At 37.0% G+C, this 18,124-nt stretch overlaps 1 protein-coding gene across 1 annotated transcript in view; it reads left to right on the top strand.

Moving 5' to 3' along the window:
- CUBN (cubilin) overlaps window positions 1-18,124 on the top strand; it is a 307,889-nt gene that overhangs the window by 212,038 nt on the left and 77,727 nt on the right. The window contains exons 45-54 of the mRNA XM_081299156.1: window positions 664-842; window positions 2,001-2,210; window positions 2,835-2,975; window positions 3,761-3,942; window positions 8,866-9,037; window positions 10,150-10,356; window positions 12,921-13,067; window positions 15,036-15,157; window positions 15,623-15,848; window positions 17,780-17,967. Coding sequence (XP_081155282.1) covers window positions 664-842; window positions 2,001-2,210; window positions 2,835-2,975; window positions 3,761-3,942; window positions 8,866-9,037; window positions 10,150-10,356; window positions 12,921-13,067; window positions 15,036-15,157; window positions 15,623-15,848; window positions 17,780-17,967 — 1,774 coding nt within the window. The remainder of the gene's footprint in view (window positions 1-663; window positions 843-2,000; window positions 2,211-2,834; window positions 2,976-3,760; window positions 3,943-8,865; window positions 9,038-10,149; window positions 10,357-12,920; window positions 13,068-15,035; window positions 15,158-15,622; window positions 15,849-17,779; window positions 17,968-18,124) is intronic.

Here is an 18,124-nt window from a genome sequence, read left to right as displayed (position 1 = left end):
TTACTATGTCTTAGGTAGTCCATAAGACACCATCTATGGTTTTCTCTTTATTTTAACAAAAGTGTTTATACAGTTGCATAAATCCATATGTGATACAAAACGTGATAGTAGAGTTTTGCTTCCCATTTCTGGGTGCCAAATATACTATTCTCCCACTCACTGTGCATTAATTGGCTGCTTTGACTTTCTCAGGAAACATTAAGTAAAGACTTGACATCATTTTATGGATGGAGAAAATTCCAGCTGAGGCTCTCCATTACCCCTGTCACAGAGCTGCCAAATAAGAGTTCAGATTTCCATTGTGAAATGTATCAAATTATCATGTGAAACATAACTCCAGTTATCTTGAAATCCACAGGGGTTAGTTTGAAAATGACTTTTTATATTTGTAAAACTAAAACAGAATTTGGAAGGCAAATAAATATTCTCTAGTGTGATACATGTAAAACCTGTCTTTCTGAGCTATTAATGATTGTATTATCAAAGAAAAATTACAGCATTTTAAAATGACATGAAGCTTAAATGGACTCTATGATGATATCTTATGCTATAGAAATGATGCATAGTAATCTCCTTAGAGAAAGTTAGTGAAGTCTTCATTATTTAAATAAGTCAAAGCTATTGGCCTTGTAAATTTAACAGATTTCCCCCCCACCCCTTTAGTTGTTCTTCTAGTTACCTTGAGTTGCGGGACGGAGTTGATTCAAATGCTCCAGTACTTTCCAAATTTTGTGGGATGTCTTTGCCCAGCAGCCAGTTGTCCTCAAGAGAGGTTATGTATTTGAGATTTCGGTCTGACAATAGCTCCACTCACATGGGATTCAAGGCCAAGTATTCTATAGGTAACATTTTATTTTTACATTAAATAATAAAGTAGTAAAATGAATGTGTTCCAATTTTTAAAAATAAGTCTATCTGCATAATTTTAAGAATTATTTAATGATAGAAATAAGAGTATAATGTTTAAAACTGAAGTCACTTATCAATTTTAATTTCTCCCTTCATTTTTATTTTAAAACACTATTTTAGTAAACTAGTCTATTTTATTTTTTTTAATTTGTGAAAAATATGTTCAGTTAAATTATTTTTCTTCTTTTTATCATGATATAATATATATGTATATGTATATATTCATATAGCATAAGTTTAAATTATAAAATTATTTAGTAATCAAACCATAGTATTTAGAACAGTGACTGAACACCTCATCATTAATAAAAAATTGAGCTCCCCCCCCAATCTCAAATGCCAAATCAGTCACTGAATAAAAAGCAGATATATTTTCTTGGTATTTGATTTCCTTATTTTAAAAATGTGCACTAAGTATGCATATTGAAGATTCACTTCAATATGATCATAATGACATGACAATTAGTGTCTGGAGTGGGTCTGGACACTAGCCAAACAAATGTTTCATACAGCAAGGACTCAGAAAGCCTAGTTATAACAATATTTAACTTATACCATAGGTCATTTTATATTCAGAGTCAAGTTGTGTATAATTTAATCTAGCTGTCTCTTCTACTTGATAAGAAATCATTGGCTAGTAACTTTCAAGATCCTGAGATACCAGTTACTATAGCACGATGTTAATTTAACAGATAAACTAGAAATAGCAGGCATTACCGATCAATAGCAGTACCCTGTCCAGCTAAGTCTGGACAGTTTCTAGAATCATCAATCTATCAATCTATCAGCTGGTCCATGAAATGACATTTACTTGAAACTAATAGCTCTCACATAGTGTCCCAATAGAATTAATGTGACATTACAGAATACACCATTCAATGGTCATCTTCCGTTTCCCATTATTGATTGCACTTGAAATATTATTTCTCCTTACATCAGCAGTAGAATCTGAATAATGAGAGATTTAACCACACATGTTCAGAATTTTAAAACTGCAATTTATATTCACTTGACACAAAAGTTTTCAAATATGCTGGTCTAATTAAAAAAATGTGGTAGAATATTGCTTTTTTTTTTTTTTTTTTTTTTAGCCCAGTGTGGAGGAACAGTAACAGGGCAAAGTGGCATCATTGAAAGCAATGGATACCCATATCTTCCCTATCCAAATAATGTATTCTGTCAGTGGCATCTCCAGGGCCTCTCAGGACACTATCTCACCATCCATTTTGAAGATTTTAACCTTCAGAATTCCTCTGGCTGTGAAAAAGACTTTGTGGAGATCTGGGAAAATCATACTTCGGGTCAGTGAAATATATCTGGTCTCTTGTGGGTTGTTTATTTTCAAATATACTTATTCAGCCTCTGAGGTTTCTCTGCTTCTGAGAAAGACAAAAGAGGTCGGTCAGCTCTGGGCAGCACCAGCAATTCTCTCCCTCTATTCTGTCCTTTCACAATGGACACCCAAAGCCACAGGTGTGTTCCGTAGCTCATTCAGGAGACCACACTGAGAGAGCACTGAACAGAGAGGATGTCCTCTTCCTGCTACGATCCCTCAGTGCCACATGCAGTTATTTGAGGGGCTCCCTGGAGCATAAATAGAGAAAAAGGTAATGTGTGCATGCCTCTTGGTATTAAAAGAGGCACACTTGTCACTGTTGGTTCTTGTCATTTATCTAACCTAATGAGCTTCCTCACCGTGCTGAGACTTTTCCTTTAATCAGTTACAGTTTTTGCTTTGTGCACATCGTCATGTATTTGAATATGTTGACTTTTTTTCATGATTTTTGTCATTTGTTATTTTCTTTATGCATGCAGAATATCTCAAACAGAGGTTAAATGAAACTAATCACCTGGAGATACACACACACACACACACACACACACACACACGTATATGGATACATCTAATTCTTTGTCTATCACAGGAAATGCTTTGGGCAGATACTGTGGAAGTGCCCTTCCTGATGACATAGACACTTCTAGCAATGTTGCTTCGGTCAGGTTTGTCACAGATGGTTCCGGCACTGCCCCAGGGTTCAGGCTGCGGTTTGAATCCAGCATAGAAGGTGAGTTCATTGATTCATTTTTAAAAAGGTGTTGATTACTCATAATGGATAGGGACTGGTGGTAACATAGTTTGAAAAATAAAGCATAACCCTTGGACCTTATGGTTAGTAGGGAGGCCTATGTTTATTACCAGTCACACCAATAAATGAAAAATTGCCAGTGTGATAGGGGATACAAAGAGAAGTAATTAGGATCATGAGAGATGTAATATGGGCACTAGAATTATACTGTGGTGCACATTTTAAGAAATATAGTCTATGAGTCCTAGAGTTATTCAGAATTGGCATTCCCAAATACTCTGACAAACCCAGGTAAAATAAAGATCATTGTCTAACGAAACTGAATAATTACATTAGCCTGTTTAAGTTCAATATATTTATTGGTCTTTCATGTATCTTGGGCCTTGATGATAATTAAAATTTAACTAGTGAACTATCATCCATGAAAGCAGATTAAATGTTAATAGGGATCAGAAGTGAATACAAATGTTCTCTAGAAGTGTTCACAAACATAAAGTGATAAATTAGTAAAGACAATTATTTAGTCTAGAGGGATAATTAAAAATTAATTTTGAGAGGTTGGGGCTGTAGCTCAGTGGTTGAATGCCTACCTAGCCCATTTGAGGCACTGGGTTTGATCCTCAGCACCACATAAAAATAAATAAAGATATTGTGTCCAACTACAACTAAAAAAAAATTTAAACAAAATTGATTTTGAGAGCAAAATTATGGAAGGAGTCACTTTGATTTGATTGAAAGTTTTTCTATTCTTTCCCCTGTTTCAGTGTGTGGTGGGGATCTACAGGGCCCAACTGGAACATTCTCTTCTCCCAACTACCCGAACCCAAATCCTCATGGCCGAATCTGCGAGTGGAGAATCACTGTGCAGGAAGGAAGGCAGATCAGCCTAACTTTTAACAACCTGCGCCTAGAAGCTCATTCATCCTGCAATGCTGAGCATGTGACTGTAAGTGCTCTGTACCATCAGAGAGATTATATCTCATTGTTTAGGGAGTTTATTGTTCCATAAATCATACTCTAAAAACTAGGTCAGAATTTTGCCATCTATGCAACTATATCTCAGATAAATTCTAAGTATTTCAGACAGAACAAAATCACTATAATCCACCAACATAATTGGAAGAATTGCTCTGAGGGCCTATCAGTTGTCACTCTGTGTATCAGGATAAGGATAAATTTTTAAGGATATATTTATAAGGATAAATTTTTAGAGCAAATAAATGTCTGTTACATATGGCAAAAAATTGTAGGCAGAGAAGCTGGACCTTAGGTAGCACATAGCTGGATGGGACCAGAGTCTCAGCACAAGCTACCCGATAAGGACTTAAGCAGCTGTGTGGTTCAGTTCTGAGGGATTCTTAGTGGAAGGCCAAGGCTACCTGCCCTCCAAGTCACCACCTCAAATAGTTAGAAGTGTTGCTTTTGCAGTCTTTGTTATCTTGGTAAATGATTTTAAATTCCATTTGCTCAGATCAAAAGTAAATTTCTTCCTTCTTTCCTTCCTTTTTGCAGTGCTAGGGTCTTGTGCATGCTGAAGGACTGTGAGTGGGTCAGGAGATTGCTGGTTCTTGAAATCAGGGCTCCACACATACTGGGCAAATGCTCTGCCACCGAGTAACATCTCTAGCCCTTAAGTCTTAATGTCTATTTTGGAGCCCTTGGTCTCATACCCTATGTTGCATCTAGAAGTAAGTCCCACTGGCTACATCTTTAAAAGATACCCAGATTCTAAAAACGCATCATCATATCCACAATGACCACCAACACCACTCACCTGGATCATTTCACCAAATTCCCCAACTGGTCTTTCTACTTTGACCCTTGACTCCCTACAGTCTCAATAACAGCAGCTAGAATGAGGGTTTCAAACCTGATCAAATCACGTTGTTCCCTTCAAAATTCTTTAATGTCCTTTCATCTCACTCAGAGGAAAATCCCAAATCCTTATGGAGACCCACCCAGCCTGACATTATTTGCTGCCTGTCCCCTTTCTACCCATGTCTCTCATCTCAAACTCCTTTCTGCTCAAGAGGATCCAGCCACCCTGGCCTCTTTCCTGCTCCTTGAACATGAGATGCTCCCCCATCAGGACTTCACAGTTACTGCCATCTCTGTGGCTCCTCTACAGACGGCTGCCTGGTTCACATCTTCACTTTGTTAGGGTCTCCATCCAAATGATCTTGATCCACGGAGATTTCCCTAAGTAGAACCCACACAGGCCTCTCACTTCCCTGCATTTTTTTTTCCACACCAGCTGGTATAGCTCATATTTATTTGTTCATCTGTTTATTGTCTGTTCCCACCAGTAGAATGTAAACTCCATGAGGGGAAACACTTGTTTTCAATTACTGCCGATTCCCCCGCATCTGCCCATCATAGAAGTAATTATTATTGAATGAAAGAAAAGTGAAAATACCATTGTTAGCCTTTTAAGCCCTTTTATTGGTTATCATTTTAATCATCCACTATTGGATAGTGAATTTCAAAAATGTGAAACATCTTGTGACATCCCAATCTCACTTTGTATTGCCCTGAAATGTTCACATTCAACTTTGATCCCAACTTCAAATGCCTAAAGGACTGAAATGTCTTTTCTCAGATATTGAAAATATGGAACTGGTATGTTTATTTTTAATTTGAGAGATAGTGGGCATTGGGCTAAATTTGCTAATTTTAACAGACATTTTTCCTATTATTGATTGAATAAGGATATAGAAAAAAATGAAGTAGATAAAAGATTAAACACTCCCACCACACCATATTTTTATGAATTTTCTTAATCTCTTCAAGGCAGTGCATAATCTTATATAGTAGTAATTATGATATAAATTCACTTGAATTCTAATTTTAATCTGTTTTTCTGATGATCATAAATATAATGGGTGTTTATTGAACAATATTTGATGAATTCAGAAAGTGAAAATGATAACATTTTGGGATTCTAAACTTATATTCCTAAAATTTGAATGCCTATGCTAACAGTTGCTTTTTCTCTTTGAAATCATTTTCATAGTTTAAATGGATTTGAATATCATGATTATTAAGAACCTACAATCAGAATGTGTTTGCATCCTATAGAAAAGATAAAATGAACATAGTTTTAGCATTCAAAGAATGAAATCAAAATTTTGACAACTACCACAAATTCTGAGCCAAGTCTTACTTGTCATGTAATCATTGATACCAAAGGCATCTGCTTCCCTACCCTTTTGGCTACTTCAGGCATTTGTGCCATTGTTTATAAGTAACATTCCTCCTCTGCGACTCCGTAGTTTTTTGATCTTGAACATCCAGCTATGTAGAATAAGGATTCGGCTCTTCACTACCACCAGCGCTCATGAGGGGTATACGGTTTACATATTCTACCAACTTCCTTCCCCAATATACATGTCACCACTTTTGTTTAAATGTGTTTTGCAACACATTGTTTGCAACACATTGTTCTGATCATGTGAGCACCATTCACAACTAAGCCAAGTAGTGAAATACAGTCACATTTACTTGTGTTTTTCTAAGTAATGATGATAGTTGTATCATTTTTACATTTTCTGCATTTTTTTATGCATTGACACCAGTCCCTTTGCACTAATTCTTCCATACCTTTTGCACCCTGGGTGTGCATTCCACCTCATGTAATAAAATACACCTTATCAGTTTCATTTCTTTTCCTTTGTCCATCAGCTATAAGCCTGATGTCAGATGTTGTTTGGGGATTTTTCTCACCACTAAATTTATGAGTCCCTTTATTTCTCTCCTGGGTGGGGGTTCCTGTTTTTATGTTACTATACATTGCTTTTCTTCATTAATTTACTGTTTTTGGTGAGGTAAATGCTCTTGTAAGTCCCTAAGGAAGTTTACATGGGTGACTAAATTTTTGAGAACCTGTATGTCTGAAATCAACCTTATTTTATCCTCATTTTTTGGAATGTACATATTCAAATATTACATATATTCAATATATTTATATTTATATGACTATATTAATCATAATTTTGAAGTTTTGTGTTGCTTCTTTGGGGATTAATTTTCAAGTTCCTGTCTCCTATTTACTGATATTGGTCTCTGCTTTTAATAGTAGATATTTTGCTAAGTATCTGAAGATCCTTGGCTGTTCATTCATTCCCACCAAGAAAGAGAGAAAGAAAAATGAAAAGGAAAGGGGAAGGAAGAAGGAAAGAAAAAGAAACCCTTCCTAAGATCTGCAGATGGGGTGGGCAGCTCTTAATGCACCCAGCTTTTCTACATCCTATCCAGCTGAACTGAGCATAAAATACCTCCAAATCCAGCCGAGTCTCTGACTCTGTTAAGACAGGGAAAATGAAAGCTATACCACCAAGTGTGTACCACAATGAGCCCCATGTCTGATATTGTTCATGCTCACAGCAAATTTAATACCTTGTCCCGAATCTCATTTGCCTACTTCTACCCTGTTGTCTTCTTGGAGTCGTAGTTTCTGAGTACAAAAGGGATTAGAGGGTCAAGAATGGAATAGCACCCTGGTTGCTCCTAAAGACAGAAATCCATGTGATAAATGGATGACTGCACAATTTTGAGTCATTGTGATTCCACACCAGGGGAAGACATAGGCAGGCACAGAGGCCATTTCCAACGTGTTCCATTAGTCTTGTCGTTAGTTATAATCCCTTTTGATTCTGGCAATGTGTTGCTCATTCCTGTTTCCAGTATTAGTGAAATATTTTTCATCTTCTGTTTCTTTATTCTGTGGTTCAGCATGTGAAATCGGAGTTTGAATCCTAGTTTAAATATTCCTAGTCCTTTAAACTTCAGAAAATTGCAAATCTTTCTGTATTCTAGCGCCTCAGTTTGGATCATGGGGTGCTAGTACATGCCTGAGAGGGTGTGGTGCTGATTGAACATAAGAAAAGCTGTCGTTATGTTTGCTTAATACATCATAGAAAATTCTTCATCTGTTCTGTAACCCGGAAGACCTTTTAAACCTGAAGCCCTCAAAGAGCAAAATTTATTCATCAAAACTATAGTAAATAAAAAATCTTGCATCTCCTGTACTAGAGCCTTTTCTTCTCCTGCACAGCTTTAGTGTCATAGTAACATGAGTCTTTCTTTCTAATTGTGAGCCACTCAAATATTTTTTAAAAACAGGGGTAGCAAGCACTCAATCAACGAATTATTATTTATTTATCTCTTTTGGCTCTATTTCAAACTCTGAAAAATGAGGCAAGCTAAAATATTCACTTGGTTTTGTATAGCAGCAAAGTAATATTTTCCTACTTTATAACTATGCAAATAAGTAGAGATATTGGTTAATATTTTGGAGTCAATATTACTCTAATTTATTCTTCAACCTTCAAATGAGTTAAAAAATGAAGTCTTGAATCCATAAGTAATTAAGAAGGAGCCGTTATATTTACACTGAGATTGATTCTTAAATTACTTTTCAAGGTGTTTTAAAATATTTGAGTTATTATATATTACGAATCACTAGAGATTAGCATTCAAGCTTTCTTTCCAAATACCAAAGACCCTAATGCATTTTTAAAGAAAAACTGTCCATCAGTGAACTCTGTGATCTATCACATAAGCAAGTGGCACATGTACGTCACATGTGTAGCACCCATTCCCTATACAAAATATGTAGCAGTCATTCACTGGCCAGCACATACAGTAAGGGGCACTACTACAATACTTTGACTTTAGTGAAATGACTCTGAGGTCACAAAATGTGCTGGGGTAACACAGTTGGTGCTTGGTACTGAGAGTCTGTTAATTGTTAAGCAATTCATTTTAGCACAGCATTGCCTTAGACGGAAGTGGCCTGGGCTACAATGTCATCTAGAAATATTCAGTGACAAGGACTGCATTGCTCAAGGTTTAATTATTTTTCTAACAGGTATTCAATGGCATTAGGAGTAAATCACCACAGCTAGAGAAACTGTGCAGTAGTGTGAATATAAGCAATGAGATAAAATCTTCAGGAAACACAATGAGAGTGGTGTTTTTCACAGATGGATCCCAACCATATGGAGGTTTCATTGCTTCCTACACATCCAGCGGAGACGCAGGTAACTGGGTGCTACAGATGCATCTCCCCTTAGTAAGAAGTATTACAGATGCCGCACAGTCTGCCAGGACCAGAGAAGCTGTCTATGTTTTCTTGACTGGTTATAGCTGAGATCCCAACATAAGACTAACACTCATAAACAGATTTTAAAAAAAAAATTAATCCCAACAGAAAAAAAAAGCCTTCTGATTTCAGAAAGAAAACTGCTATGATGAATTACAGACTTTAAAAACATGACATTAGATGAGCTTCTAGCACAATTACACATAATTTGCATCACTATTAGAATTAGATCCATATCCACAGTCCCTGGTCAATTGTTTTGTGCTGAAGAGACTATACACCTCTTAGAAGGTAACTTAGTCCCAGAGAGTAATTAATTTTATTTGGGCAGAACATACTTTATGGTTTCTTAGTTACCTATCCACATACATATTTATAGCAAAAATGAACAGAGGGGTTCACATTTGATATAGAATATTTCAAAATTAGGTAAGATGTGGCTTTCAATTATAGATATTCTACTACTTTTTGGATTGGTGCTGTTATCTAAGGGTTTTTAAATTTAGGAGAAGTGGAAGTGATTATATAAATACATATGTAGTGAATATATGTGTGTTTATATACACATATGTGTATATACTCATATATGTGTGTGTATATATATGTGTATATATACATGTGTATATATGTATACACACACATATGTTCACTGGCACTACAGTGTTATGTATATTATCTATTTGATCCAATTATATTCTTGGGTTATGTAAAGAATTGCCAATCAGAAGCCACTGGGACCTACCACCAACATATGTGGTATTCATTTAAATTAAATGTGAATGAACGATAAGCCCAAATTTGGAGGTATAGTCACACAGCCAAACCCAACCTCTAACAGGGAAATAAAGAAACTTTAGTTTTGCCGGTTGTTCCTTTATTCATCCACATAAATTTCTTCCATTACTTGCATGTTCTTTGTGTGCAATCCTGACTGCAAGTCCACACAGAAACGGTGCTCTTGTTGTTTTGGTTACTGTTCCTGGGGTGTTGGCATCTTCTGGTAAGGGCAGAATCTCACTGCTCCTTTCTCTGCTGCCTTTTGCTTCTTAGTGTGTGGCGGGTCTCTGACCAACAACCCTGAAGGGAACTTTACTTCTCCTGGCTACAATGGAGTCAGTAATTACTCAGGAAACCTGAACTGTGAATGGACTCTCAGCAATCCGAATCAGGGAAATTCCTCCATTTACATTGATTTTGAGGATTTTTCCCTTGAAAGTCACCAAGACTGTCAATTTGATGCCCTTGAGTTTCGAGTGGGTGAGTTTAATCAAAGATCACACTTTCATTTATCTGTGATTTTCTTCTTATGCCTGGAGACCACCTACCAGGAAGCAAGTCAAATGGCTATTGCAATCTACTTTTTGGATTGGTGCTGTTATTTAAGGGTTTTTAAATAAGATGCAGGTGAGGAAAATGAGCCTTCTGAAGTCATATGGATCTATGTTTACAACTAGACTGCACTACAGTTGATTGGTTTCCTAGTATGTGACACTCATCCAAATAGATTCTTTAATTATCCTGTACTATTAAAGACTCCTTCCTTAGGAGACTAGAACTTAGCACAGTCAGAATGTGTTGGCAGCTGTTTTAGTCAGTGTTTTTGCTGCTGTGACTAAAAGATCTGACCAGAACAATTTTAGGGGAGGAACAGTTTATTTAGAGACTCATGGTTTCAGAGGTCTCAGTCCATAAGTAGCTGGCTCCATTCCTCAGGGTCAAGATGAGGCAGGCATCACGGTGGAAGAGTGTGGCAGAGGGAAGCAGCTCATATGATGATTAGGAAGCAGAGAGAGAGACTCCACTTGCCAGATACAAATGTACACCCCAAAGTCACTCCCTCAACGTCCTACCACCTCCAGCCACACCCCACCAGCCTTCAGTCACCACTCAATTAATCCCATCAGGCAATTAATTCATTGATTGGGTTAAGGTCTCATAACCCAATCATTTCTTCTCTGAACCTTCTTACATTGTCTCGCATGTGAGTTTTTTGGGGATACCTCACATCCAAACCATAACAGCAGCTTACTGAACTTATAAGATTCATGAGGAGTCCTTCAAATTCTACTTAGGTATTAGAGGCCTAAAGAAGTTCGTAATGTGGGGCTGGGGATGTGGCTCAAGCGGTAGCGCGCTTGCCTGGCATGCGTGTGGCCCGGGTTGGATCCTCAGCACTACATACAAACAAAGATGTTGTGTCCACCGAAAACTAAAAAAATAAATATTAAAATTCTCTCTCTCGCTCGCACTCTCTCTCTCTGCCCGCCCCCCTCTTTCTAAAAAAAAAAAAAGTTTGTAATGTGGTGGAGAGGCACATGGGTTTTATTTGGGGGAATTATCCCCCAAGCAGTTAGGATTGTCTTTGTTTTCACGAGAGAAAAGGATCGAGGTATATTTGGTAAACCATCATTCTGTTAAGAATTTTAAAAACTGTCTTCATGGAAAATGAATAATTTCTTAGCATCAAGGCAGAGGTTATCCATTAAGTTGCTCCCACTGTCACACTGACACTTGTTTCCCAGTAAACACTAAGTAGATAGAAGAGGAAAACAATATTGTGGACAACCTATACTGTCAAAGTTTGCAGAGTACAACTTTATCCCAAAATTTTAAAGAAATGAAAGCCCAAATGGGAAGTTAGTTTATTGGTGCAGATGCCTTGAAATTACAAAAGTCAGTGGTAGCTAGCTGCCTTTGAGAACATGAAAGAGAGAATTTTCAAGAAGGAGAACATGGAGAAGTCTATGGTGACAGACCAAGGACTTCAAGAAGAGAAGTTTGGTTTTTAATATTTTCTCTTCGACCAAGCTCTATAAAACTGATGAGTCTAGAAAAGCCTTATGAGGGAAATGGAAGTTATAGTCTGAGAACGTTCTCCATGAGCCAGGTGTGATGGCACACGCCTATAATCCCAGCAGCTCAAGACACTGAGGCAGGAGGATCACAAATTCAAAGCCAGCCTCAGCAACTTGGCAAGACCCTGTCCTTAAATAAAAATGCATAAAAGGGCTGGGGATGTGGCTCAGTTGTTGAGTACCCCTGGGTTGCATCCCTGGTACCAAAAAAAAAAAGTGTTCTCTCTGACATTCTGAAAAACCTTACTTCTGTGGTCTGTAGAATCAAGCAGAACAGCTGTATGTTAAGTTCCATCAGCTAAGTGCAATCTTCTCTTTATTCCCTCAGACTTAGACACAGCTAACATATACACTTCATTGATTCATGAGGTCAGTGATGTTCATTTGACAGAATAAATAGAAAGAAGATAAATGTGAGCTCTCTAGGTATTCTGTAAATCTGAATCAGATTTCTCTGAAAAGAAATGTTCATAAAAAACATATCCAGCTCAAATCAGACAGGTCTTTACCTGAGCACTAAATACTCTATTCATTTTAGTTGATTAAATACAGCAAAGAAATCTTTTAAATTTTAGGCAATTATCACCTTCATGTATTTTTTATCATTATTGTGTCAAATTTCTTACGACTTAAAAAAAAGGGGTTTTTTATTAGTTGTATCTCTGTTTAGATATGCTGAAGTGATTATGAAAAAACAAATTGGAACAAATTGGCATCTATGGTGGAAATATATCTACACCAAAAGAGAACTTTTTTTGTTGTTGTTGTTTTACTTTACTTTGTTGGAGGAACTCTTTGTAATGGACAAGATGGAGAGGACTTTGTGCAATGTCTGTGACAACATCAGAATTTAAATGGGTCAATTAATATCTTGAAATGTTTCTATGATTTATTCCTACAGAATCCATTACATATGTTTCTCAAAAGTTATGCAAATAATGGCACTTGGTGTATTATTTTGTTCAGGTGATGCTGATGGTTCCCTAATAGGGAGATTCTGTGGCCCCAAACCTACCCTGCCATTGGTTATACCTCATCGTCAGGTGTGGATACAATTTGTTACCAACGATCGCATCGAATATCCTGGATTCCTCATAAAGTATTCCTTTACAGGTAAGACTAATGATTCAGATCTCAATATCTGGAAATAATGTGATAATTAAAATTTTGAGTTTTTTCCATAAAAATATTTCATGTATTTTGCTAGATGTATTTCTAGGCAACTATTAGTTTTGCTTCCAATGTCAACAAGATTTTCCAAATTGTGTTTAATAATTGGCTGTTGCTGATACCTAGGAATTTTATAAGTTTTATGTATTTATCTTTATTTTAGAGATCTTGCTATACTCATTTTGATTTTAATATTTTTTATCCTTGAGTCTCTTTGTTTCTTCTGTATTCCTCCAATTCTTAGTGTACAAAATGTATTTTTTTAAATAAGAAATGTGTATAAGATTTTATCAACTGTTTTCAGCATCTATTGGAATGCTAGTTTTTCTTCCTTTCACACATTATTGTGACAAATTTTATTGAAATATTTTCTCTTGGTAAACTGTTCTTGAGTTGCTGTGATAAACTATACTTGGTTATGATGTATGTTTTGTTCATGTGACTGCATATTATGGGCTAATATTTTATGTTGTATTTGCATCTCTGACATTCAGTGCTTACACCCAAAAAATTCAGCCCCCAGAGTGCAGCTTCCCTTGGTTATTAAATTCTTTTCCAGTCCCTTTCCATTAACATGGCAGTCCTTTTAGATTCCCAACTTTCTGTAAACATCCCAATTCCATCTTTTCTGTGGAAGTCCCTAAACTCTCTTATCCCAACTTCATGGCCCACATCTTTATTCTTTAGTCTCTCAGACAACCACACTGCTTGAGATTGCCCTTGTGAACTTGAGTACATTTATTGCTGATCGATTTTTGAAGACCCTTTTTCCTTTCCATTGAATTTGGCTTTGTTTTGGTTATAGTTTTGTTTACTTTTTTTTTTTTTGTGTGTGTGTGTGTGTGTGTGTGTTATATCCAAATGGCTGCTTGGAGAAAGGAGTGAAATTGATAGTAATGGACTCAATCATCTTGCCTGTCATGAGCCATCCTTGGGTTGTGTGTGGACTGTGTTGTGTATCGTAGCCTAGTGAGGGGATAAGTCTGGCACTGGGAACTTCCTGTGGCACCCCCCCAGAGATTGATGGCCTGATGCAGGTGAACTGCCCCCTCAAGCTCAAGCTTTGCAAAACATCCCACACAGCACCTGAGATGGGTGTGACCTGCCAAGATGCCAATCAACCTGAGGATTGCAAGACATCACAAAGCAACACTCCACCCTTGAAACCTTATCCCTGCCTTTGATGTCCCCCCCCTTAAATAAACCTCTAGAGACATCTTTGTCTAGTTCCAGCACCCATGTGGACTAGGTCTATCAGGGGCTTTGCTTTATGTAAATATCTTTCTTACTGTTTGTGTTTTGTTCTTCACTTATTAATTTAGACTTTAAGTTTCCAGATGGCTTCTACCCTCCTCAGCAGGAAGAAGAACCCTCCAGTGAGACACTGGCCATTGTCCCCCTTACTTGCCAGTTGATTTTTCTGTATCAGATTAAAAAAGAAGAATCAGGCTCCAAGGAGCAGTATTATTTGTGTTGAACATCAGGTCATACTATGTTCTGCTATGATTTGTTAATATGTCATTTGATACCTGACTATGTGCTTATTATAAAGCAACAAGGTATTTAATTATGGGACCGGTCATTTCTTCAAGCTCACATGTGTTTTGTCTAGCCTAGTTTTTGCTAGAAAGGTGATGTTACTTACTTTGTCTCTCGTGAAGTTACTGTCAGTTATCTTCCTTCTCCTTTGTACTAAACCTAGGGCTGTCCTCACTACGTGGTTCTGTTTAGCCAACACTATTTGGGAATCTGTTTCTATTCTTTCATCTAACTTTGCTTTTGTGCCAGTTTAATTTATTTATTCATTTATCATATTTTTATCATAAAGTATGATGACTATAAGACTACTATGGCTTTACAGGTCCCCCACCTGCTTCTATCTTATGTAGATAGTTGCAAATCTAATTTCAGATTGTGGCGGAATACAGACAGGTGAGAGTGGAGTGATTACAAGCCCCAACTACCCAGACTCTTATGACAGCTTCACCCACTGTTCTTGGTTGTTGGAAGCCCCTCCAGGACACACCATCACCGTGAGTTCTTATTACTGTATAAAATATTTCCACATCCATATCATGGAAATTGGCTTCTTTTAGTATGCTTTGATTCTGTGGCCAGATCATTATTTCTCTCTAAAAATGCTCTCATTACAAATCTATAATTAATGAAGAATGCTATCTTTTTTTTCAAATCTAGGAGAAGTTGTACATAGATAATATTTCTACATTCAGGAAAGAGGTGTATTTGTGTTCTTGATGAGCTTTCATTCATGTTCCTGATGAGCTGGGGTTCCAGAGCTTCTCCACTTTCTGTAGAAATAGCCCATTTAAACTTTCAAGAGAATCGTTGATAAGGAAATAGAGAGGAGGGGAGAGGAGAGTTAAAGAAGGGGCAGGAATAAAAGATTATGTGAATTTAAATGAAATAAAAAGATTTATAAGGACCTTATAGGTCACTCAAAGCACAGAGCACCTTATCATTTCTTTCTTTTTCCACAGCTTACGTTCAGTAGCTTTGATGTTGAAAGACATGTAGCTTGTGCCTGGGACTCCGTCACTGTCAGGAATGGTGGCTCCCCTGGATCACCTATCATAGGACAATACTGTGGAGAGTCAAACCCAGAGACAATACAGTCTGGTTCCAACCAGCTCGTGGTAATTTTTAACTCTGACCATTCAGTACAAAAAGGTGGATTTTATGCTACATGGAGCACACAGACTTTAGGTAAAGGAAACTCTGCACTTGTCTTCTTTTTGCAGTGGTGTCTAAATTTATTTAAAATACAGTCATTCTTTGGTATAACTGAGAGGGATTGGTTCCAGGACCCTAATGGATACCCTAACCTGTGGAAGCTCAAGTCCCTTACATAAAATGTTTCAGTATGTGTGTAGAACCTGTGTGTATCCTTCTATATACTTTAAATCAGCTCTAGATTACTTATAATACCTAATTCAATATAAATTCTATATAAATATTTGTTAAGGGGGCTGGGGTTGTGGCTCAGTAGTAGAGTGCTTGCCTAGCATACATGAGGTACTGCGTTTAATCCCTGACACCACATAAAAATAAAAGCAAATAAAAGTATTGTGTCTATCTACAACTAAAATTTTTTTAAAATAAATACATATTTGTTATAATGTATTATTAGGGAATAAGGGCAAGGAAAACAGTTTGTACATGCTTAATGCAGATGCAAGTCTTTCTTTTCAGTTCTTTCTGATTCATGGTTACTTAAGTCCACGGAAACAGAACTGCCAATATAGAAGACTGACTACACACATTTTGTATCACTTCTATATTGGGTTCACTTCCAATATTCCATGCACCAACTCTAGGAAGATAACACAGTATTGATACATATCTTCCCTATTTTGCATAGGCAGAAACTGAGAACGAGTGAGCTCATCATTTGCTCAGGGCATATAGCTAATGATTTGTAATCAGGATTTCAATAAAAACAATTGAGCCCAGAAGTTGAACACTGCATGATGCATGCTCCATTAGCAAAAGGGCACAGTACAGCCAGGGAATCTCGAGTACTAGAAATAAATGTTGGAATCACAACTAGTTTCAAATATTTGGCCCTCAAAGGTAGAATACTGAGAGTTTTCAGGGCAGGAAAATAAGTAGTTCGCATCATGATGAGCCTCAGTTTATGTATCTCCCCATGAGCAGTGGGAACTACTGGAAGGTTTTGAGGAGGAAGATGGCAAGATGAGATTTGTGATTTAGAACAAAAGCAGTAGCACATGGGAACTGAACCAAAGTATAGCAGATTTTATTTAAAAAGAGTAACTTTGGTACCTATAAATTTTCAACCTTGTAAGAATACTCAGAAAAATAGGACTTATATATTTAGGATTTCAACAAACCCTAATATCACACAGGACCATTCTTTCTAGTAGAGTCAGAGTTACTAGGGAGATCTTTGTAGAAGGAGTTGAACTTTCCCTCATTAAATCACTGCCTACGATTAAAGTCATAAGGAATAGATGAACCCCCCGGGGTGCTGAGAGCTTAAAAGCAAAGTTGAAGGAATGTTGTTTAATTAAACTTCATTTTGTTTTGAGTTCATATTTTGGCCATCTTTTTTCTTTTTTGGTGCCAAGAGTTGGACTCAGGGTTGCTTAACCACTGAGCCACATCTCCATCCCTTTTTACATTTTTATTTAGAGACAGGATCTCTCTGAGTTGCTTAGGGCCTTGCTAAGTTGCTGAGGATGGCTTTGAGCTTTCAATTCTCCTGCCTCGAGTTTGTGAGCCACTGGGATTACAGGCGTGCATCACCACACTGGTCTGGTCATCTATTAAGTACCCATTTCAAGAGTGTGAAAATAATTCTAAATTTTTATTTCTTCAAATCATTTATTTACACCCATCAGTCAGTTTCAATATAAATGAACCAGATTGTTTAATAAAAGAATTTTCCCCAACTCAATATTACATTCTCTCTAGTCCTGTATTTAAAGTAAAATTACAAATGAGTATAGAGTTGCAGTCCCATGTATTAGTGGTAATAAAATACAGAACTTGACCTTGACAGGCTGTACACTCTAGACTGAGATTTTGTAGTGTTTCTTTTCTAGTGGTCTTGAGTTTCCAAAATTGTTATTTCTCTTGAAGATGGATGACTTTTTCCATGAAATTTTTTTCAGGTTGTGGTGGAATATTTCATTCAGATAATGGCACAATCAGTTCCCCTCACTGGCCTCAGGATTTTCCTGAAAACAGCAGATGTTCCTGGACAGTCATTACTCACGAAAGTAAACACTGGGAGATCAGCTTTGACCGAAACTTCCGAATCCCCAGCGGTGATGGACAGTGTCAGAACAGCTTTGTGAAGGTCAGTGCATTGGCTTACTCAATTGGAGTCACACTGGTTCTGTGAACATAAATGTTTAGGCTACACATGCCAGGAAGCCACTTTTTAATGTGAAAAAGGACAGATTTGCTGCTTGGATTTCTTGGGTGTAAGTGAGAAATCGCAACTTATTAGGAAT

Source organism: Spermophilus citellus, assembly GCF_964194105.1.
Source record: "Spermophilus citellus genome assembly, chromosome: 6".
NCBI lineage: Eukaryota > Metazoa > Chordata > Mammalia > Rodentia > Sciuridae > Spermophilus > Spermophilus citellus.
The sequence above is the reverse complement of the archived record's forward strand: the minus strand, read 5'-3'. Positions and strand labels throughout refer to the sequence as shown.